A 24,206-nucleotide genomic window follows, 5' to 3' on the forward strand; every position below is an offset into this window, starting at 1 on the left:
GCTCCTAGCTTTAATTTTCAAACCAAACCTCAGAATTCAGTGCAGGAAACAGGTGCAGTTTGTTTTCTTTGCTCTCTTCTACCTTCCCCCTCTGATGAAATAGCAGGAAAAGGCATTGACCTGATCTCTCAATGTAAATTAATTTTAACATAACAAAATAATATTGACAATGTAACTACTCAATGAGAGTGCTTTAGAGGAAGACAGTTTGGAATATTGGGATTAGCATAATCCAAGGTCCTGATACACCCTTAATGGGCCATAGTGTAACGTCATTGACAATAGAAATGAATTGGTTCATTGGTGTCAAGCCGCCCCTTTAAAGGCATGTCATTTCCCTGAAGCCAGTGGGGATCTCTGGATACAGCGGAGGGTAGGATATGAGCCATATGTTGCACTGAAGCTTGGGCTGGGGCAAGGCCGTGTCATAATTTGGTGGGTCAATGATCCGATGTGCTATGAACCACTCGTCTCAGGGGAGCCATGTCACTGACGCCCCAGTGCCCAGGAATCTCTCCCAGAGGGTCGAGTGGGACTCTCCATCCTTTACAGCATTCTAAGATCAGCTGAAGGGGAAAAGTAAAATAACACGAAGGCCAATTTATTTTGTGGTTCACATGGTCAAAGGCCAGGCAGGACCTCTGGTGACCCATTCCATGAGTGAACGATGTGATTTATTCACCAGTCCTAAGAAGCCCCAGAAGAACCTTAATTTGTTTTTTTCTTTTCCTGCTGCAAGCGATGAAGGAAATGCAATGAGCCTCTAGTTAATCTGAACCACAAATCCATCTTCTTGATTGCAGGCTAGTTTCTTGCACCATTAGGTGCTAAATGTCTCTTTACCATGGGGAAGTTGGAAATGCAGCAAAATGACAAACGGTTTTTGTTTGTCATAAAGCGCACTTCTCTAAGGCACTGTATGAAGCTTAGCATTTTTGCTACTGGGTATAATCGATTGTAGGTACTTATGTGAGCCCCGTCTCCATAGTATCTGTGCACATCACAGTCTTTACTCCTCACAGCACCCAATGAGATGAAAGTGCTATTATCCCCAGATGGGAACTGAGGCACCAAGAGACTAAGTGATTTGCCCAGAGTCATAGAGGATGGTGTGGCCTAGCAGGAACTGATCCCAAGTCTCCCATAGCCTGCCTAGCACGCTGACTACTGGACCCATCCTTCTTCTCTGAGGAAGTTCAAGATTTTGGGGCCCACATTTCCCAAAATTGTGTGTGAAAGAGACATTTGTGCGCTCCTAACTTGCACATGCACGTATCACTGCACACAGCCGCAGTAACTGCACACAAAGTAGATGCAAAGGCTGTGCCTTTGTGTTTTGTATGCGTTTGAATTAGTTGCTTTGGGCTTTTTTTTTTAAATAAGAGACTCTGAAATAAGTTTTATGGCCCCATACTTAGACCCCTTATTGACGTTTGTCCCAGTCTGTAAACCCCCGTGAAGTCTGGCACAGTTCAGAAGCATTGGCAATTGAGAGAGGAAACAGGTGCATCAAAGGGGCTATCTCTGGAGGTGAAGGGAAGATTGAAATAGCAGGAGTGTCGCAGGACAAGACTGAGGTGCACTGGGTATGGACTAGCAGGGCTGCAGTGCATGTAGGAATTATCTGCCTTTCTCCGGGCATTACCTCTTCCTTTTCATGAACAGCAAAATCACTCACACATTTTAAATGGAGCTTATTTTCCTGAGGCAAAATTCACCTCTCTAACTTGTGTGCTGACTTCTGCTTTTCTAGATCTGCACAGGGAGAGCTGGATCCCTACAGAGATCTGCCGTTTTTATTTTGCGCTGAAAAGGCCCCTATTCCCATAGTATCTGAGTGCCTCTAATCTTTCAGATATTTATCCTCACAACAGCCCTGGGAGGTCAGGCAGATAAGGCCACTTTATAGCTGGGGAACCTGAGGCTCAATGATTTATCCAACGTCACATAGGAAATCTGTGGCAGAGCAGGGAACTGAACCTGGGACTGTCCGGATACGTCTACATTGACTAAGACGCCTGTGGCTGGCCCGTGTCAGCTGACTGGGCTTTAGCTGTGGGGCTATAAAATTGCCGTATAGACATCTAGGCTCAGGCTGGAGCCTGGGCTCTGGGACTGCTCCCTTTGCAGGGTTCCAGAGGCCGGGCGCTAGCCCAAGCCTGCATGTCTACGTGCAATTTTATAGCCGAGCCCTGCAAGCCTGAGTGAGCTGATGTGGGCCAGCTGCAGGTGTTTTATTGCACTGTACGTATCCTTAGGTCCTAGGCTAGTGGTCTAACCGCTGGACAATCCTTCCTCTTTGCCAGGTGATGGGAATCTTGCTCCTAATTTGTATGCTTTTGATATGAATTTGGCTGCTTGAAATTTCTCTCTCAAGGGGTGGTTGGTAACTTCTGCAAGTGGGTTGGCAAAACTGACATCTCAAGTCTGTTCCAAGCAAATTGGTAGCAGCAGGTAGCGATCAAACTGCATCCGATTCAAAACACTAGGCACTTCCTACCCTGAGACACTGCCACTGACTGTCTGTCTCATTCAGTGTTTTCAGGTCCTGGACTGAACAGTGGGATCTGTTGTGGAGGATTCAGAAATCATACATTTTCCTCTCCTCCCCTGCCCACTAGTAACTGTTGTTGCATTGAACTTGTGTAACATCTATTTTTCATCAAGACGTAGCTAGTGTTAAAAGTGACTGGGGGGGGTGGGGGGATGTTGTCTAGTGATTAGACTGGAGAGGCCAGGTTAGAACTGGAATTCAGGCCTTCTGGGTAGAACGCGGTGATTTTTTTTATTTTATTTTTTTTATTTTTTGGGGGGAGAATAGTAAATTTACTGAAAAAGGCATTTTTCAGGTCACCAAAACTATTCATGAATTTGGATCACATTTGACAAATAGTTTCACGCAGGAAAAAAATAAGGAGGGTTTTTTTTTATTTGTCAAAAGTTCATTTTGAAATGAAACCTTTTGATTTTTCTTTTCAGTGTTTCACGTTGACTTTTTTGTTTCAAAACAGCATCTTGTTTCAATACTTAGCTAAATTAAAGAAAGAAAGAAAGAAAGAATGAGACACTCAGAAATGATCTGAAACCAAAACTTCACTTTGGGTTAAACAAAACATTTTGTTCAACCTGAAATGAATTTTTTCAGATTTTTTTGGTTCGGCCCCAAACTGAAAAATGAGTTATTTGCTCACCTCTAGCTGTTTAAGGGGAGTGAGCTCTATCCCACAGAGCGCAGGACTGGAAGTCAGGAGGAGTCCTGGGTTCTATTCCCACCTCTGCTCCTGAATTGCTGTGAGACCCTACAAAAATTACTTAATCTTGCTGCCTCAGCTTCCCTCTTTGTATTTAGCTCCCAAAGGTGTTGCAATATTTAATTAATGTTAGTCAAGTGTTTTTTAATCTTTGGCTGGAAGCTGCTCTAGAAGTGCTAAGTATTATTATGATTACAAAAAGACAATAAATCAAAGAGAATAATTTACAAGTTTTTTTTATTGCCGAGTTTCATTGTAGGCAAATGATTGGTTGACTGACCCCAGCAGAGATGTTTTGAAATGGCAAGAACTCCATAAAGCGAGGAGAGATCCCTGCTCTGAGGTGAGCTGCGGCAAAGGAACAGATCATGAGTATTATTTTTTTAGGAAAGGAAGTATGGTGGGAAACAGGTAGGCTTGGAAGAAGCATCAACTTTCCATAGCTGAAGCCAAATAGCATTTTAAGAGGGGTAAGGCAGGAGAGTGAGATTGTATAGGAAGAATAGACCAGGTGAGGTAAGTGTAAAGTACATGTGGGTACATGGAGATGCATAGGAGACAGGAACTCCTGAGCTGTCACTCCATCTCTGACATGAACTCCCTGTGTCTATGGCCTTGGACACCTCATTTTATCTGTGAAGTGGAGATAATGATATTTGCCTGCCTTACAAGGGTGAGGGGGCTGGGGGAGGATCCTGGGTATGTAGGTGGCCCCCAAAGCAGGGTATGTTGCCAGGCTGCAGAAGGCCCATACAGGGCAGGAGGACTCCCCCACCCCGTGCCATATGTGAGTGAAGAACTTGGCCTCTGACTGCTGCGGAGAAGGCTGCGGGCAGAGGGATTTGGGGTGAGAACGGGAGCGGCACAGGCGCAGCAAGTGATCTGGTGACTGGCCTGGATGTGGAGGAGAAAGGTTACATCCCTTTGAACCCAGCTGAAGTCTCCAGGCTGAGGCTCCCTGACAGGCTGTGTCTACACTACCGACTTCTGCTGGCATAGCTGTGTCACTCGGGTGTGAAGAGGTGTGACACCCCCACCCCCCCACCGCAGGCCAGCAAAAACCCCTCTTGTAGACACAGTTATACTGGCAAAGCTCTGCTTCCAAGCTTGTTTCATTTGGGGACAGACGGATGGAATTAGCAATACCAGTAGAAGCATGGCTTGGCCGGTATAGCTGGGTCTACACTAGGAGCACTTTGCCGGTGCTGTATGCCTGTGTTCCCATCCCAGCAAAGCGCTCCGAGTATAGACGCAGCCTCAGGCTCTGCCCACGGGTCCAAGACTTGACCCGGTGCTTTGGGGATAGGAAATGCTCCATAAAGAGATGTGCTGGGTCATCGGGGAGATGGGATGAGCTCCATTAATACAGGAGAGGGAGGCAGAAAGCTGGGAAGATTAAAGTCTCCTACCTTTTTCTCTCTGTGTGTTTCATACATGCCTGCTAAGTAAAGGAGCCAAAGTCTTGCAAGCAGTGAGTAAAAATGACGATTAATACTCGGTGTTTCTGTAGTGCCTTCCATCCCAGCCTCTCTCACTGCCCCGTTTGGACGAGCCTCTGCTCAGGGCTAGGAGGAGGAAATGCACCTTTGCTCTTTGCACACCTGGTCATGCTCCTGAGTGCAAGGACTGCTCCACTTTAGTGACTGCCACAGAGCTCGGCTCCTGGTGGCATTGTGCTGCAATGAGAAGGTCTCCCTCTGGGACAGTACGGTGCAGCTCTAAGCCAATCCCCACTATAGGTGCTGGAACTAGGGGTGCTGCCACACCCCCTGGCTTGAAGTGGTTTCCATCATGTACAGGTTTACAGTTTGGTTCAATGACTCCACGCACTCCCACTATACAAATTGTTCCAGCCCCCGCTGCTCCCCGCCCACCCTGGGCTCCATAATGCCAGTACGCGGTGGCCTGAACCAGTGAGGCCACACCACGAGAGATGGGCGGAGGACAGAGATTCCGTCTCCAGGAGGATTTTGCGATTTCAGAATTCGATTTCGTTCTGATTTGGAACAAACCCTACACGTGTTAAAATTCTCCATGGAAGCAAAATTGCCAAAAGAGCTGCTTTGTGCGCGGAATCTTTAACAACTGGAAACCAAGTGGCATTTGGAAAAGAAAAATTGAAATAATCAAACTCATCTCCTCCCCTTTTGTTTTCCTCTGAATTAAATTTTGGTGAAATCCACATGATTTTAGCAAAGCCCTTCGATGGGGGAACTGCGTTTTTCTAATGGAAAACTGTTCCAGCCCAGCGTTACTGATTCAGCTCTGCGCACAACATCCCAGGGGAGTAAAATGAAGAGTGTAACGTGGGGAAACGGAGGCACGGAGATGATAAGTGACTTACCCAGGCGCATTCAGCAAGTCTGGGATCGAGCCAAGAGCAGAACTTGGATCTCCTGTAGTTTAGCCCTGCGGCTAGTGTCGCTTTCCTAATTCTCAGATGAGTTCCGCTTTCCAAACAGCGCAGGCAGCTGGTGACCACTGAACTGTGACATACAGAATTTCCACAGGCCCTTACCCTCAATTTTATTTGTCGATTTGTGTTTCCACTGGCAGCTTTGTCTCCACTGGGGAGCTGCTGAGTAGATGCACCGAACAAGGCTCCTTCCCCTCTTGGAGAACTTTCACCTCCGCGTATTCAAGCCCGTTGAAATCTCCACTTGACACAGGATTAGAAGGGGCGACGGGCAGATATTTAGGTCTAGTGGTAGCGGGTTAAGCCCTTTTCAGAGTAGTTTACATTCTGCCCTTCTGTGTCACTCCCTGGCCATGTAAATGAAGGAGCTTAGCGAGGGGGCTGGGGGTGGGGGATAGAAGGGGGGATTATCTAAGGACAATGACATGGGGGGAGCTTTGGCTGTGCTGTCAGCAGGAGAGTGCTGTGTATAAAGAATGCCAGGGTCTTAATCCTCCTCTCTGCATTGCTGATTGGCTGCTGCGCTGCCCAGCTTGCAGAACAAGCAGAGGGTACTGAGTGCTGCATATTGGCAGGAGGGCTGAAGCGCCGATCAGCAGGAGTCAGTCAGGTATGGCAGAGGTCTGAGGGCAGAAGGGACTCACCCAGCGCTGGCTCACTCTCATTCGTTCATCCTCTTCTGAGGCTGCAGCCAGGGCGACCACCCCCTCCCACGGCTCCGAAATGCGGTGCAAGCCGGGAAGGCTGGGTCTGGCGAACCTGCGGTGCAAGGGCCCAGTTCCCTGTTGGTGTAAAAAGGCTGGTGCTCCATTGAAGTCAGTGGAGCTCTGCTGACTTGCACCGGCAGGGAGATGTCTGAGAACAGGAAGGGATGGGGTCATGCCTCTTTGTGTTTGTATGGAGGTGGGCAGAGGCGTCTCTGCAAACACTGGCTCTGGAGAAGTGGGCCCAGGGGCAGCCTAAGCAAAGGGAGTTATAGCCAGTGCAGAAGGAGACAAAGGCCTGGCTGATTTTTGAATTCGTTCCTGTAGGGTCATCGTAGGAGGAAATTGGTTGATGCTTTTGGTTTTGTGGCTCTGCTGTCGAGCATTCATCTGTGCGGATTTATTACTATATTTACTGTAGAGTATGAGAGTCATGGATCAGGGCCCCACTGGGCTTGGCCTCGGTACTTGACTGTGCAAAGACAGGAAATCTTTTCCATTGCCGCCAGGGTGACCCGGTACAGTGGGGTCCTAGGGCTGGCTCAGCTGCTGGTCCCTTCTAGGGCTTGCTGACCTGCTTGTACCTGGAGCCCTCATGCTCTAGAAAGAATGGGCTCCGGCCCCTGCTGAGCGGCCCCGTGACTTCTGCTCCTGGGCTGCAGAACTAAGTGCTGTTGAGTAACCAGAGAGTTGAAACCCGAGGGCTGGTTGGGAGAAGGGAGCAGGTGGTTTCTAAAGAACTGCCTCCGAGCTCTGGGATAATACAACAGCTGCCTCTCTCCATCGGAGCATGAACCCGTCGGGGCGCTCCGTACACTGCCTTTATTCGGAGCGCTTTCATTTTTTGCCTTTCTCCCATCTGCTGCTTGCTCTCTGACACTGTTGGCTCGTCTCAGACCAGGTTTGAATACAGCAACCTGAGCTCCTGTGCAAGCCTCAGATACTGTGGGGATGGATGCAGGATAATGACCTTTGGAAACAGGTCCCCGTCTTTCAGCTTCAGGCCAGGACCCCTAAAGGGGTTCTTTAACAAAGCAGGACCCCTGCTCCCCTGCGTACCCCTTCTGTACTACATGCCACACTAAATGCAAGTATTATGGGGGGAGGGATAGTTCAGTGGTTTGAGCATTGGCCTGCTTAAACCCAGGGTTGTCAGTTCAATCCTTGAGGGGCCATTTAGGGAACTGGGGTAAAAATCTGTCTGGGGATTGGTCCTGCTTTGAGCAGGGGGTTGGACTAGATGTCCTCCTGAGGTCCCTTATAACCCTGATATTCTATGATTATGAGAAGAGATGCTAGTCCTGCTGTGGTGAAAGCTGAAGCCAGCTTCTCCTTACACACCCAATTTTATATATGTAAATAACACACACATTGTGGGTATGTATGTGAATGTCATTACACAGTACATGACCTAAACTGGAGGCGTCCTGCAGTGGAGCTGTCTATCTCCAGCAGCCTCGGGGTAACAGCAGGACCAGCTGCTAGCTAATAATGGGCTCTTTAATCTAGCTGCGAAAGGTCTAACACAATCCAATGCCTGGAAGTTGAAGCTAGACAAATTCAGACTGGAAATGAGGCGTACATTTTTAATGGTGAGAGTAATTAACCACAGGAGCAATATACAGAGGGTCCTGGTGGATTCTCAATCACTGACCATTTTTAAATCGAGATTGGATGTTTATCCAAAGGATCTGCTCTAGGAATTATTTGGGGGAAGTTCTCTGGCCTGTGTTATGCAGGAGGTCAGACCAGATGGTCAGCATGCTCCCTTCTGCCCTTGGAATCTATGAATTACAGTCCCATCAGCAGAGGAGGTAAGCAGCCAAACATGGCATGGCTTTAGAATCTAATATCCCCCTAATGAGGGACCATAAAGACAAATGATTCTAGACCAAGCAATCCATCTGTGGGTGCATCATGTCTATTATATAATACTTGTGTTTTTAAAAGGGGAAACCCCCAAAACTCTTGTCAATTAGCTCTTGGGTTTCTGAGGGCGGCTGGTAACCTCTATCACCCTGGCTTGGAACGTTCAGCCATCAATGGGGCTTTTACTTCTGTGACGGCCATCTTATAATGCTTAATAACCGGTGGATGAAGTCAGCTTTTACATCTCTGCTCTTCTTCGAGAAAAGGTCCCCTCCCATCTGTGATGTCCAAGTCACATTACACAGCACTGGCATCAGAATGATGAAATAGCCCTTTCCGTCTGAACCTCTGCACTTCTTCACAACAGTCCTGTTGGCTTCTCATTGTTCCCAGTTACTGATGCCTTTGGTATTTACCTGTGACTGGCTTCTCCAGCAGGCCCCTCTTTGCAGTGGGGTGGCCTCTGTTGCTAGGCCCTTGCACTGATTTGACTTTGCTCTCTATCTAAGTACCTACACGGCCTCCGAGCACCAGGTTTCGCTATGCAGTTGCATTTGCATGAAAGACTCCACTCCATTTGTTCTATTAACAGAAGAAGTAATCACAAGCGAATTGTTGCAGTGGTTTACCGAGCAATAATCCCATATCCCCTCACGATCCAGGGTGTCATCGGAACCTTCATGAAGAGCAGATACATTCAGCAAGCCCATTCTTAGATCAGGCCAGTTTCCCATTCCATTTTCCCTTATTCTCTTGGCTGGCTTATGTTGTAATTAATTGACGAGGGCTCTTCTCTGTTTCTGAAAATTAATGAAAGGAGGATATTCCCTTTCAGAGATCCATAGTCCTTTCGAGCTGTTCGGTCATTTAGTTCCTCCCTTGGGGACCAGTGCAAGATTGCTTTCCACAGTGTGTTCCCTAAAGGTTCCTAAATCAGATTAAAATGTCTCAGACAATGGCATTTCCACCTCATCCCTTAGGAGACCATTTCACAGCCTAATCACTCTCGCTCTTAGGAAATGTTTGATATTTCTCTCTGCTGAATGTGATCCCATTACTCCTCGTTCTACTCCTTGGATAGGTTTAGTTCTGTACAACATATCATTTGAGTGAGTGGCATTTTCTTAGACTTCAGTTTCCTGTTGCACAAGGGTTGATTTTTCTTTTCAAGTTAGGGATCCTATAGAGATTAGCGCCCAATGGAGTGATGGTTTTCTGGAACCCTTTCATTCCTACAGTGCGTCAGGTATCCTTGGAAAGGAGCTTGCCTTTGTGTGGCTTCAGATTGTTCATTGTAGTCTAAACAGTGAGATCTTAGTCCAGGGGTGGGCAAATGACGGCCCACGGGCCACATCCGGCCCACGGGACCATCCTGCCCGGCCCCCGACCTCTTGGCTTGGGAGGCCAGCCCCTGGCCCCTCCCCTGCAGCCTCAGCTCGCTCGCTCTGCTGCGGGCACAATGCTCTGGGCGGTGGGGCTGTGAGCTTCTGGGGCAGCGCAGCTGCAGAGCCCAGCCTGACCCAGTCTCTGTGCTGCGTGGTGGTGACAGCGGCGTGGCTGGCTCCAGTCGGGCGGCGCGGCTCTAGCGCTGCCAGCCACCGGTGCTCCAGGCAGCACAGTAAGGGGGCAGGGGAGTTGGATAGAGGGCAGGGGAGTTCAGGGTGGTGGTCAGGGGGTGTGGATGGTGGTCAGGGGGAAGAAAAGGGGGCTGAATGGGGATGGGGTCCTGGGGGGCAGTCAGGAAGGAGGGGGTTGGTTGGATGGGACAGAGGTCCCAGGGGGGTCGTCAGGAATGAGAGGAGGGGTTGGATGGGGCAGCGGGGGTCCAGGGGACAGGGAGCGGGGGTGTGTGTGGATGGGGCAGGGGTCCCAGAGGGGCTGTCAGGAAACGGGGGGTGGGTGGGGTGGGATGGGTCAGCAGTCCTGGGGGGAGGGCAGATAGGAGGTGGAGACCAGCCCTCAACCCACTCCCCTAACTAGCCCTCCATACAATTTACAAAACCCGATGTGGCCCTCAGGCCAAAAAGTTTGCCCGCCCCTGTCTTAGTCCCTGCTTTGTGGGATCCACATGGCTTATGCCAAGCCTCCTGCCTTTTATCTAGAATAGATGAGTGTGTGACTCTTGTACTGATGCTTTATTCTTACAGAAAGATTCATTTTCTTTCCCCACAAAGGAAAATTTTACATTTTAATTGGAACAAATGGAATAGCCCAAGCTTCTGAGCAACCGAACAGTCAATACCAAATGAGCACAGTTACTTTCCTTTCTCACCATGGTCGTGCATGTGCAGATGCTGGCATGCTCGCACATACATGTGGTTATTCACCCACACATGCAAATACACCCTTGTGTGCATGTACTCACATTACCAGTGCATGCACACACACGTGCACATGTGCCGGATATGAATTCACACCTGCGTGTGCCCACATATCTGTTCAAAGTTCACGTGTGCATGTACTCAGAGCTGTGTAAGTGATCACACATTCACAGACACACAGGCATTTCTGTAAATGCTCTGATTGGTGTCTCATAAGGATTTGGAAGAGGAAATGGGCAGGGTCTGCTGGGCTCCATTATAATCTCAAGAAATCTCCTTTACCCCTGAATTGTTTGGGGATAGGAGGGAGTGGATGGAATTTTACCAAAGAACTCCATGGGATGGATTGACCACTCCGTTACACCAGTCCGACTCTATGGAGGCAATGGGCCAGATACTCAGCTCACATAAACTGGCAAAATGTAGCTCCTTTGAAGTCAGCGGAACTACCCCAATTTACAGCATTTGAGGACCAACCCAGTGAATACACACTTGCATAAAACAGGTGTAGCAAACTGGTGACTCAGACCCTTTGTGACTCGCTGGCTGGAAAATTGGTGGCAAAGCAAGCTTTGCTGGTGCTAGCACTGTGTGGGCAAACGTCTCAGGCTGCTCTGTTCATTTCCTCAGAGCAAGCCGGCGTAAGCAATTGTGGTTGCGGGCTGTTCGCTTCTCTTTAAAGAGAAAATAAGGGAATGGTGGGGGCAGGAAGACATTTAAACAGCATTCAGGGTATGACCCAGCCTGGCAATGGAAAGTCCTAGCTGATGCTGCATTTTTCATTCCCATCCCGAGTCTCCTGGCATTGTGAACAAGAGCACGAGTTAGGGGCTGAGCCAAGAAGAAGAGGAATGTTTTCACTTGTATAGCACCGTCGGCCAAGAATTTCAAAGTGCCTCAACTGAGGAATCACCTCACTGGCTGCTGAAATGCAGCCAGCCTCCTCGGAGGTAGCACGCACACTGAAATGTTTCACAACAGCTTAGGGCAGAGGGTACAGAAGAATCCAGTCGTCACTGGAAATTGCAGGGGGGGGGGGTGTTTCAGGGAAGTAGAATATAAAAATCCATGTTTGCATTTGGCCAAAGGATCATGCTTTATGTCCCTGCTCCTAACAACCAGTGCCATGGGATCACGAGAGACCAGGCGGAGTCACTCGGGCCCAGCCCGAAGGCTGTGCCTTTGCAGCTTGTAGTGCGACCTTCTGCTATTGTAATATCTATGCTACAGGCAAATCCTCCATGCACCCAGAGTCAGGGTACGTACAGCCCCATGCATGAGCACCCACAGACGATACGCCCCTAAAGCCCATACACGGGTACCCAGAGCCAGCGCACTCTCAGACCACGCCTGCCCTTCCTTCAGCCCACGGGGCTTCGGCCTGCTGCTCACAGCCTTTCACTGGCTCAGCAGCGATGAGACGCTTGAGGCCTCCCATCATGACACAGTTACCGAAATCTCTGCACGGGTTCCTCCATCAGGTGTTTTCCTTTGAAGGAAAACTGGGCTGGGCTGTGGGAAGGGAGGGGCTGGGGGGGCTGGCATCAAGTGGCTGGGGCCGGGGGGGTTAGCAGCAGGACTGGGGTAGGGCTGGGAGTGCCCACAGCGCAGACCCACTGCTACTCAGGTCGCAGAATCTGTTGCCATGGTAACAGCAGCCATCTGAACAGACAGGATGGTTTCACAGGCGCGAGGTGGCAAGAGGCAGCACCCCCGGCCCTCGCGATCCTCCAGCAGCCAGCCAGCCAACACAGGCCTGTCCTGCTCTACCCACCGGCCCCCCAGCCCTCCTCAAGTCCGGCTCTGGGAACGGCCGGTAACAAGGGCCTGGTCATAGCACTGAGTTGTACAGACCCTGTCTGGCAGTTATACAGGGACCCCGGGTTATACAGACCCTGTCTGGCAGATTCGGGAGCAGAGGTGTACGGCACACACACACACACACACACACACACACACACACACACACACACACACACACACACACACACACACACACCTCTCTTCCTGTCCTCCTATTTTTACTTCCCGCCCCTCTGAACTGGAACGTGGTTTCCACGGATCACGTGGCCCCTGGCATGTTGCCTCCTCAGCAATTTTGGTGCTGAAATACCCTTGGGAAATGCACCAGGATTTCCCAGCGACAGTCCAAGACACTGCTCCTGCCCCCTTGCGAGCCCTGGAGTGTGGGCTCCTCACTGCAGAGCTCTCTGGCATTTCGTCAGGGGAAGGTACGTCTTTGCTGGCAGTGCCTGGACTGGAGAAGTTTTAGGGGATCCATACGGCAAAAAGGCACTCCATCCCCTCCCCACACACAGGAGAGCGGCATGTGTAGGGCAGGCCAGGCCAGGCCAGCCTAAAGCTCAACCACAGCTGGAGGGTCCCGTGCACACTCAGAGCTCCACACTGCACCTCCCCCTAGGACTGGCAAGGGAAGCAGCTCTTTGCTCAACCTCCTCTTTGCTTCCTCCACCCCCCAGCACAGCATGGGGCCCCGCATGCCAGAAGGCCAGTGCCAATGAGATTAAGGCACTGTAGCCTCTAAAGGGTTAACGGGTCCTAGCTGGTCACATGGCTGCTTGGGGCAAACTCCCCTCCAATAAGCCTTAATTTGCTGGGACACTCAATGTAATGGTCTTGCCTGTGTGTGGCGGTTTCAGGCCCAGGGGACCCAGTTAGCCAGCCCTGGGCTCAGGGGAGCTCTACGTTAAAGCCTCCAGAATCGGCGCCGATGCAGCACCTGCGTCCAAAGCGAGCGCAGCTGAGCGAGGGGCTTAGCAGCCCACATGCCTGTGGGAGAGGGGCCTGGGGATGCACCCGGTACGCAGCTCCATAGCCAGCCCATTTCCTAACGGAGCTGGGATTTGTGGTGGGAGCTCCTGCAGCCCGTGTGCACGGTTCCTTATGAGTGGCTGTGGCCCCATTGGGTGTCGTTGTGCATTTAAGTGCCTGCAGCCTTGTCTGCTGGCAGCCAAAGCTGGTCGCTAGGAACTGGGGCTGATTTACTGTTACTTCTCCCAGGCTGTTACTGTTCCTTCAGAAGAGCTGGGCTTGCTAACATGCTGCAGCTGTTCCCTATGCAGCCCACAGACAAGCTTCCTTCCTTTAGAACAGCCTCACCTGCTTCTTATTGGAAAATAACCCCTGTCCTCCCTGCAAGCCCTTCTCCTGGCCACAAGTGCTGCCATAGCAACAGCCCTCTCCTGCATGGGTGCTCAATGGAGTTTTGCATCTGGGACTTGTAGAACAGACTTCTGCCACCGCAGCGAAGAGCAGGTAGCAGTAGTAGGCTGTTCTCCACCGGAGGAGAAAACAACACAGGCTTTGCCAACGTGGTGCACTTCCACATTCTTCCCAGCTCCTTCGGCCTCAGGGGCAGAGAAGAAGACTGGAGGATGTGGACTCGGTCCTGTCTCTTGAGCAGCAGCGCGTAGTGCAATCTGGGCAGCTGTGGGAGGACACTGGTGCATGGGGTATGTTTGTTGTCTTTCTGATCTTAATCGTTCTCCTCCCCAGCCGCTGCCACGCACTTCAGCTTCTGCCGGAACCTCCTGGAGCACACGGTGTCGGCCGAAAACCTCAACTACCGTCTGCAGCGGAACACGGGCAGCAGCTTCACCTGGCATGACGGGCGGAGTCAGAGGTCAGCAGGTGGCAGGACCGTCAAGCTCCTACAGCAGCCAGGAACCGAAGGCTCACAGGTACCAGCCTGTCACGAGTGCACGTCCCTCGCCTCTTATGGGACGTTAGCCGTCTGTGTGCACTGTTGAATGGCCCTTTGGGATAGAGGGGGCCATTCCAGCACATTTCCAGCATGCTCTCCCCTAATCCCCACCTCCGGCCAGTGCATGAGGTGTCACAGTCCTAGGCTCTGGCTTGCTCTGATCTCCAAGCTCGCGCTCCTTTTGCCTGCCTAGCAGGGAAAGAGAAGGTCTGTTCTCCCAGGCTGGTCCTGTAATGTGCTGAGCACCCTGCCAACCCATTGGGGGAGTGTCTCTCCCGCGGAGCTCAGCACCTCGCAAGAGCAGGCCCTTGATTTTGCTTTACGTTCTCATGACGAATTCATAACCTGCAGAATTTAAGAGCTGATTATTTAACGGGGACTTTAAAAACCCACCGTTTGGAAGGAGTAGAGGTGGGGAGTGGGACTTGCCTCTCCCCCTCCCACCGCAAGCATTGTTTATTCTCTTTTTTGCAGGGCTTTGAAGCTGAAAAGAGAAGTGGGACTTCTACTAGGCAGGCTCAGGGCTGCCCAGAGGGGGGGCAAGAGGGGCAATTTGCCCTGGGCCCCACAGGGGCCCCCATGAGAGTTTTTTGGGGCCCCTGGAGCGGGGTCCTTCACTTGCTCCGGGGGCCCCGGAGCACTCTTTCGGGGCTCGGGCCTCCGGAGCTTCTTCTGCTCCAGGTCGTCGTCAGCAATTCGGCGGTGGGGGGTCCTTCCAGCACCTTGGCGGCGGGTCCCGGGGCGGGTCTTTGGTGGCAATTCAGCGGCGGGGGGTCCTTCTGAATCCTCTGGGCGGCCCTGGGCAGGCTGCACCTGCCGCTGGGGTTCAGTGGCCCGTGGGTGCATCAGCAGCGTGCATGCTGGTGTCCTGCACTGAGCAGGCCTGGGGACCTGGAGTGGACATGGGCTCTGTGTTGTACAGACCGTGCTGCAGCGTCCCCTTAGCAGGGGCGGCTCCAGGCCCCAGCACGCCAAGCGTGTGCTTGGGGCGGCAAGCCGCAGGGGGTGCTCTGCCAGCGCCACGAGGGCGGCAGGCAGGCTGCCTCCGGCGGTTTGCCTGCGGAGGGTCCACTGGTCCCGCTACTTTGGCGGACCTCCCGCAGGCACGACTGCAGGAGGTCCGCCAAAGTAGCGGGACCAGCGGACCCTCCGCAGGCAAACCGCCGGAGGCAGCCTGCCTGCCGTGCTTGGGGCGGCAAAATCCCTAGAGCCGCCCCTGTCCCTTAGGGTATGTTGATAGTGCAATTGGAGGTGTGTTTGCAGCTCAGGCAGACGTACCCATACTAGCTTCTGTCTAACTAGCCTGGATAAAAGAGCAGTGAAGACACAGCCGCACGAGCTAGGAATGCAAATATGTACCCAGGCTTCCAGGCTGAGTTGTACGGCCTATGCTGCCGTGTCTTCACTGCTGTTAGTACCCATGCGAACTAGATTAGAGCTGCAATCACACACCTCCAACTGCAGTGTAGACTGACGCTAAAGCCTACTAGATGCATGGTATTCAGTACCTGCCTGAGCTCCAGAGTCTGGACCAAACTCCCCCACAGTCCAGGGGTTTGGTTCTGACCCCATCTCTGCAGTGACTGCCCCGGCGTTCTTTCTCCACAAAGCTGCCATGTGGCGGCCTACTGCATTTTGCTCCAGCCAGGACTGGGGGTGCCTGCTGTCCTTTCATTGCAAAAGGCCTCACTAGTGTCCTGAGTGGCCTGTGGTGGAAGGAAGTCGGCTGGTGGACCCACAGGGGCACTGTATTCGTTATTACTAGCTATTAACGATAAGGGACTAGTCAGTGCTGCCTCATCACTGGAGTGTTTCCATGGAGGGAGGCAAAAGGTGCTGACATCAGCAATTCAGCATCATCAGTTCTTTCATTTCCAGTACAAACTCCTGTCATCAGAGGCTGAGTTAAGGGTGCCAGAAGCATTTTGCTTTGTGTCTCCAGCTCAGCGTCACTGTGTGCAAAGAGAGGACCGTGTCTCTCTGTGCTGAATGTCTCGGCCTCTGATTTAATTCTGCAGCATTAGAAACCAACCCCACCAGCTACAACCGGGCTGTAACTTCCTTTGGTGCTTGAGGAGCACTGATGACCTGGGGAGCCTTGCCATTGACTTTGACTCAGACCCTAAGACACTATGCAGTACGCACGTCTGGCTTTAAACTTGCAATATCTCGTTCCAGCTGCGTGTTCATCCTGCCTCCTCCTGGCCAGGATGCAGCTGACGTTTAATGTCCTTTCCCCAGTGCTCAGTCCACACTGTGAGTGCCTGGGGGACAGTTCAGTGGCCCCCTCCCCTTTGTAAAATGAGTTTGGTGGGTTTCAGTCAAGTTCCGGGTTTGCCAAGTGCCCACAATCCAGTTTGTACTAATAGGGACCCACTTCCCCTTGGCAGTGTTGGCAGAGACGTCCAGGGCTGAAGGCTTGTCCGTATGGCAGCTTAGTGCACGGGAAGCAGGGGTGTGGATGTGCAGCTCACTCACTGGCTGCGCGGACCCTGCTGCCGTGCACTAAAAGGTCCCTGGTGCACTTTGACCCGCTGCTGCTTGACGTGGGAGTAGGTCAACGTGCGCTAGGGGACTTGTGGTGCCCAAGAGCAGGACCCCCTGGCCAGTCAGTGCGCAGCAGATTCACACGCGCTATGTCTCTGTGTACATAAGCCCTAGATGACCCGTGGAGATTAAACTCCCATTTCACCCTCCTGGGCAGCAGGGCTGGATCTCCATGGACGGGCAGGCCAGCATGAGGAAGCTGCCCTGCTGCCGTCGGTGCTGAGCCCATCCTGTCAAACCGTGACCACTCTGCTCAGGACCCACTGCTGCATCCATGGACTCGCAGGCGCCTTTCTCCTGATGTCAATGTAATTTGCTCATCAGGGACAGTCAAAGCTCTCAAGCATTGGGTGAGATCTCACCCCCTCCCTGTGGTGATTCACCTCTGGGTGCCTGAGTAGTGGTGACCCACAGACTGTCAGCTGGGGCAGTGGCTCAGTGGAGAAATGCAGCTGTGGTCAGCAAGGTCTCTTGCTAGGAGAGAGGAAAATTTAAGTGGCTACCATCAGAGAAGGACTAGGCAGCAGCTAGGGCTCCAGCCCTGCCCTGTGAGCCCTGGGTGCCCCCCATGACTTTCCCAACTCTGTCCCAAGCAGCCATCCTTGTACCCCTTCCCCTGAGCACCTGTGCAAAGGAGCTGGGGTTGAGTCCTGGTTCACTGGGGACTAGGGAGCAAAGCTGCTGCCCCCTGTCACGCAGTGCCATCAGAAATGGGCCATGGCATCCGCTTGGCTTTTAATCCTAACTGCTCTGAAGCTTGTCTTCTCTCCCTGCTGGCTGACTCCACATCCCCAATGCAGGCATCCAAGGTGAGAAAGGTCTCAACTTTTGCTGTCCCTGCAAGCGAGAGAAGCTAATGAAGAAAAGCCTGGTGAATTAATGCAAAGCGATTTGACCATATTAGAAACTCTTGCCTCGCAGCCCTTTCACACGTGACCCATGGAAGGAGGACGTTAAAAGGCAGATACCTTGCAGATGGTTCCTTGGTCTCTTCCCAGTAGAACAGCCTTTAAGGCAGCCTCTACCTCGGTCCCTGAAACACCAGCGTTTGATATTCATGGCTGTGAGTTTATCAGAGAGACAGTTTAGTTCAGCCATCTGGAAGACGAGCCATTGATTCATTACACTTCCCCATTTACCACCTTCAGGAGCCCAGGGACTCATGCCGAGCTTCCAGCTGAGCAGAAATAACAAGAGAGAACCTGCAGATGAGTAGGGCCCGGAGCGTGCTGTTCCCATCCTCGGAGCCTGCTACTTCGGACCTCCACTAGAGCTTGAGGGAGTCCCGCTGTGAGCTTACTGCTCAGGACTGCAGCTGCCCAGGCCAGCAGAGAGAGTCTGAAAATCACTGGGGTGGGGGAAGGAAAATTGAAAGATTCTCATCTGGAGCAAGCGAAGGAAATATTTTATGATATGCTCTGAAAGGGTTTCCAGGTGCAGGGCTGCATCTGTTTGGCTTAGCGGTCACGTTCGAGGTGTAATCTCAGCCAGTTAGGGGGAGAGGCGATTTCAGACAGCTTGCCAATTTGTGCAAACATGCTGAACCGCCAAGAGTTCTGCATGGCTCGCTCCTGTCTGGGGAAATTGCGGGTTCCTAAGTGCCTATTACCCCATGGGTGGGTTATTTGGATAAGTGGTGCTGTGGCTTTGTTTGGTTTTAAAGAGCCATTGTTATGCTCGGGCACTTTGTTTTCCTTTTCCCATCATTGCTGGTTACTTTGATATCTGTGGGCAAATAGTCATGTTCTGCATTAGAACCAGCCCTCCCCCTTCGGTGTTTAGCGGGGTATGAATGGGGGTGAACTGTGGGGACGCAAGCCGATTTTGGCCGTAATGAGGAAAGGCTCCATACAGGCACGTAACAATCTCCTTCCTGTCCATGCTGCCGTTGAGCTCACTGGAAGATTTGCCCATGTAAAATCGTAACCTGGTGAGTCCTCCACGATGGGGAAGAGACGTGCAAAGATGTGCGTGGCGCTTAAATGAGCAACTTGCTTAACACATGGAACTGAATCCTGGGTGTTTTAAATAGCATTTTGCATCTTTGCTGATTCCTGCCCCCAACTAATTCATTCTCCCAACACCCCTACGAGGGAATAAGGGTTGTGACCATGGAGAAGTTAAGTGATTTTCTCAAGCCCACAACAGGAATCTGAATCACAGCTGGATTAGGACTCTGGATTCTCTGGCTCCCACTCCTGTGCTCAAACCACTAGAGCAGGCCTTCATCAGAAAATATGTCGGGTATTGGAGAGAAAATGTTAAAGCCCAAAGTCCTTCCCCTCCTTACTCACATCCCTGGAATATGAACCTTCTGAATATGTCTTGTTGCATTAGTTTCCGTGAGTCATGGGATATCCAACAGAAACTCTTTGTGACTCCTGGGCCAAATTTCTGAAGGGTCTCAAAGTGCACCCCTACGTTATGCGTGCAGTTAATGTAACTGTGCACGGAAAGTGGGTAACTGCATGTGCAAATGCCAGTTCTGGTAACTAGCATGTGCAGTTCCCCAATTTGTGCTCACAAAAATCACAGTAACAGTGCGCACAAATGGGGTGTGTATTTAGGCTATTCAGTTGCTATTCAGATTCTTTGAAAATCTTGCCCTCCTGTACACACAGCCCCAACACTCATGCATGTGCCCACACGCACCTGAGCACTAGCCCAAAATTCCCCCAAAAGATCTCGAGGGATTCTCTCGCCCCTTATAGCCCCTGTCTGATGTAGTGGTGTACAAAGGCCTTAAACACCTCTAAGATGGCCAGGGGAAAATTCTCCTGGTGCAGGCACCATTGGCAGCTGATGGCTGCTCTACAGAGACCCCCTCCTGAAGTGCTGATGGACAAGGCTCAGGATAGAAAGGTGCATGTCGAACCCAGGGCTATAATGCTAGGGGGATTCTGGAGCAGTGCTGTGTTGCAGAGCTGCCCTCTCCAGGGTAATTTTGGCTTTGACTAATCCAAAATCAGGAGGAAAGAAAGGTGGCTTCCCTCGCCTGCCCCTGGGCTGCACCAGTGTGTGTTATGCCACCTGGAGGCACCACGCATGATCCCGCCCCTCGAGGGCAAAGCTGCCGTTCAGCCTCATCCATCCTCGGATGCAAAATTTGCTCCAGAAAAAGCTCCACTCATCTGAGCACTCCATGCATCCAATTGCCAGTGCAGGAAGAGGGTGGGTTTGGGGCATTCCTCCCCTGGCTATTTCCAGGACGAAAAGCTGGCCACACTCCGACACCTGCGGCTGCCTGGAGGGGAGTCACTGAGCAGAACGTTTAAGGTCATGGCTGATAAAAGGCACTGGACTGTAAGCAGGGATGGGGCAGCAAGTTCGTGTCACCGCTGCCCGTAGCTGGCTGGTGTTTGCCATGGCAGGAACATGGGACTAGTTTTAGTAACCCCAGAATGTCTGAGTTCCTGCTGCACTAATTGTCTCTTTTCGCCTGCTTAATCAGCCAGTGTTCGCACAAGGAAGTTGACGCTGCACATTGCCGTACAAACGCAGCTGACCCTCTGAATCCTGGCATAGCGCTACTTGCCGCTTCCAAACACCGCTCCCTACTTCTTGCTTGCTTCGAATATGCCCCAGCTATATTCAGCATGTATTGGCCTTTTCCTATCCCTCCAGCCCAGGCTGAGCCACGGCGGTGTTGGGGAATTCAGCTTCCTTCTGTCTCAGAAAAGCTCAGTCTCAACAGAGACTCGGAAGAGAAAGCTCCTCCTTTCATGGAGATGAGGACAGGCAAAGGAGGAGGTTCCCTGTACAGAATCCAAACCAAACTCGAAGAAGGGTGTGGGGTGGATAAGATCCTGCTTACCTAGGAGCAGGAGAGCAGTTCTATGGTCCTTTTCCCAGCTGCTCCCCCGACCCGCATGTCATCCAATGTGCCGTGACAGATGGAGGGGCCAAGAAGTTAAATAACTCGTCCAAGGGCAGGTGGTAAGTGTGTGGCAGAGTCGAGAGCACAATCCTGATGCCCAGGTCCCTGCTGTAACTACCGGCCGACCCTTCCTCCCCTAACACCGTGGCTAATAAGAAACATTTAAAAAATTCAACCCTGGGCCATATGGGCAGCGAACGGGACCTGTGATCATTGGTGGAAGCTCCATTTCTGAGCACGGTTTGACTCGGGGCTTCTGTGCAGAAAGGGGTCTTATGGCCCCCAGCCCAGGTAGTTCCTGCGATGAGCTCTCCCCATTGCTGTACTTGTGGACTGTGTCAGCCTCCAGCCAAGGCTATTATTACCTTCCTTTTCAGGAGCACTAAGAAGGAACTGTGGACTTTGGTCTCCCAAGCCTATTTCCCCACCTAATTGGGCTGACTCCTGACAGGAAGAGAACTCCTGCTGGCCAGAAACATTCTCCGTGAAGGATTGGAATAGTCAGCTCCCTGCTATTGCTGCTCGTGACATGTTATTTGCTTTGTACTGAGCTTAAGCCAGGTTGCAATGACCTTGCAGTGCTGAAGTTTCTGTAAAAATCAAATGGGAAGAAGAAAACTTTACCACAACTCCAGAGCCACCTGCAGGTTTCAGAACTTGGCCAGGGCAATGAAGACACACGATGTGCACCCAGGGCCAATGCTCCAGTCCCTGATGGGACATTCTGGTCTGCATGACAGCGCTGTCGAGAATCAGAGTGCATGGGCCAGCTGCAGGAGGCAGCTTCTTGGGTGGGAGAGGGGAGACTGTGTCCCAGGTGGCTGAAGGTGAAGGCAGGAATTCGGTGTGAGGAACATATTTGTGACACAGCCTGGGAGGCAAGTTTAACCCTATTGCCACCAGAATGAGTTTGAATCTTGGACTTTGTTTGCCGTGGAGGGTCTGCTGGAGTGAATGAAAGTGGGGATGTGCCATGTATCTCTGGCTGCACTGAAGCCATTGACAAGCTAGGTTCTACTGAGTGTTGGCTGGGACACCACGAGGGTAAGGCCTGAAAACTTCTTGGGATCCTGGGTAAGGGACAGGATGTGCCTGTTTATCCCCCCGATGGGGTTCTACAGTCTGACTGCTTTTCAGCGATGCCTCTTCCCATGTTGACCACTAAGAGAAAAGCTTCAAGCAAGGTTGACAATGAGTAAGGCTAGCAGGTAGGCCATTGCTCTGGCATAGCACCGGAATCACTGAGCTCTGAGCCCTGTGCGTCTCCATAAGGAATCCCATTTAACCTGAGGGAAGCAAGACACAGAGAGGATGAGAGACAAACACCTGTCGGGGATGGTCTAGATAATACTTAGTCCTGCCATGAGTGCATGGGCCTGGACTAGATGATCTCTCGAGGTCCTTCCACTCCTATGATTCTGTGACTTGCCCAGGGTCGCATGGCCGTGCCAAGATTCCAATCCAGGCTCCCAGCCTCATGCTCTTAACCACTAGAGATGCAGGGGAGAGGAAGTGGATGCTCAAGGGTTCTCTGCCTCCTAGTGCAGGGAGCTTATTGAGAAAGGGTTTCTGTGGGGATATTTAGGGGAGCCACGACTGGGGTGGGGCAGAGGGTGAGTGGTCCCCTGGAGTCTCTGTTTTGGGGGGTTTCCAGTTGTTAGCAGCCTGACTACAGAAAATCTCTTCTCAGCAGCAAGCCGGCAGGTCCACCAGGACCAGAGGAGCCTTTGCTGAATCTCAAGCTGTTCTTGTACTCTTCCATCCTCTTCAGAACAACAGGGCCCAGGTGTAAGTGATGCCACTGCGCCAGCCCAGGCCATGTGCTCCCAGTGCCATCAACGAGGTTTTTGCATTTTGCTGGCGGTAACTTGCTGGTGCCTGGTTGACAACAGTGGGCCCTAGACATTGGCCCACTCATTTGCAGGAGCTGTGAGCTGCAGAAGCAGTTCCAGCCCCTGTCTTTCTCTTGCATAATGTTCAATGCATCCATCCCTTCACCTCCCATCATCAGCGGCTGCTTCTTTCTGCACTGAGCAGATTAAATCGGCCCAATCCCTGCAATTTGTGAGGGTGGCCCCCTTGCTCTGGAGAGAGTGGGTGCAGTGCATGTGCAAAGAGCTAGTCACTTGTTCCCTCTCTCTGGCTCTTTGCAAGTGTCCGAAGCCTGGGATGACTTCACTCCCAGTGCAAGTGGGATAAAGAATTTGGGGATGAGATGGAGACTGAGAGCTTCTTGAAGCCAAGGGGGGACAGCAAGGGCCGGATGCCCAGCAAGCATACCGAGATGGCAAAGGATGGTGGGCTGCATCTTCCATGCCCATCTCATGAGCATTGCAAAGCACAAGGTGGTTGTGTTGGGGAGGAGGGGGTTTCTAGGCAGCTTTAGTGTCCAAATGTTGGGCTTAAATTCTGGAAGGACCATCCCTGGAGCGGGCTGTGAAATGTCACTTGAACTCCCTATTTGAATCTCTTGGCAGCATTTGGACATCCCAGTCCGGCGCTGGGTATGTGCACTGAAACCACGGGGCTGAGCGCCGAGGGGGGTGAGTCCCAGCCTGTTGTTGTTTCCAGGTCACACGGGGGGCCGCACACTCAGCCCTGCTGCTTTAGGACAGTGCTGGGGAGTCTTGCGCTCTAGCCAGGGCCGGCTCCAGCTTTTCTGCCGCCCCCAAGCAGCGAAGCGGGGGGGGGGGAACGATAAAGCCACAATCGGTGGCACTTTGGCAGCAGCTCTACCCTGCCACGTCATTCTTCAGCAGCAATTTAGCAGCAGGTCCTTCGCTCCAAGAGGGACTGAGGGACCCGCCACCGAAGACCCAGATGTGCTGCCCCTTTCCATTGGCTGCCCCAAGTACCTGCTTCCTGCGCTGGTGCCTGGAGCTGGCCCTGGCTCTGGCTTCGGGAGCCAGACTCTCTCTCGGAGCAGGGGTGAGCGGGAGGTCTCCTGGAGGTCTTGCTACCTCCAGGGTGGAGCTGCACTCTGCTGAAAAGTTTATGTAAAATATAAATGAGAGAATCTTTCCTGCATTGGGATGAGGCAACCTCTAACTGCCAGGGCAGGGAAGTGGCTTCCCCATGAGCACGCAGCCCCCATGGGTGGGGTTTGCACCTTCCTCTGATTCACCTGGCACTGGCAGCTCTCAGAGACGGGATGTCAAATTTGGTGCACGACTGCTCTGCTCTGGCAATCCTTGCGGGGACAGCAAGGCACCAGGCACGGCTGGGAAATGCCCTGGCTTGCTCAGTGGGGCACGTAAGCATTCAGGTCCCCTTTGGTCAGGGCCAACGTCTTGTGATTTGGAGATTAACCCTGTCCCTTAAATGATCCTGCCAGGACAGTGACCCTGCACCACTGCTCTTCCTCCCCGCTGGACCTAGGGAACACACTGGAGGGGGGGCTGATTTTGCAGCTGATCCCCTTGGTGGCTGCAGAAGGTCCTGGATGAGCCCTGTAACAGCTAAACCTGGGAGCTGATTGCTATTTGCCTTTGGGCACA

General features: G+C 52.0%; 1 protein-coding gene across 5 annotated transcripts in view; it reads left to right on the forward strand.

The window, feature by feature from the left end:
• The window catches only part of SAMD10 (sterile alpha motif domain containing 10), a 75,244-nt gene that overhangs the window by 39,941 nt on the left and 11,097 nt on the right, over positions 1-24,206 (forward strand). For all 5 annotated transcript variants that reach the window (XM_039498163.1, XM_039498166.1, XM_039498167.1 and 2 more), the window contains one exon: positions 14,078-14,262. In XM_039498163.1, coding sequence (XP_039354097.1) covers positions 14,078-14,262 — 185 coding nt within the window. The remainder of the gene's footprint in view (positions 1-14,077; positions 14,263-24,206) is intronic.

The sequence above is a fragment of the Mauremys reevesii genome, linkage group 13, assembly GCF_016161935.1.
Source record: "Mauremys reevesii isolate NIE-2019 linkage group 13, ASM1616193v1, whole genome shotgun sequence".
NCBI classification, from domain to species: domain Eukaryota; kingdom Metazoa; phylum Chordata; order Testudines; family Geoemydidae; genus Mauremys; species Mauremys reevesii.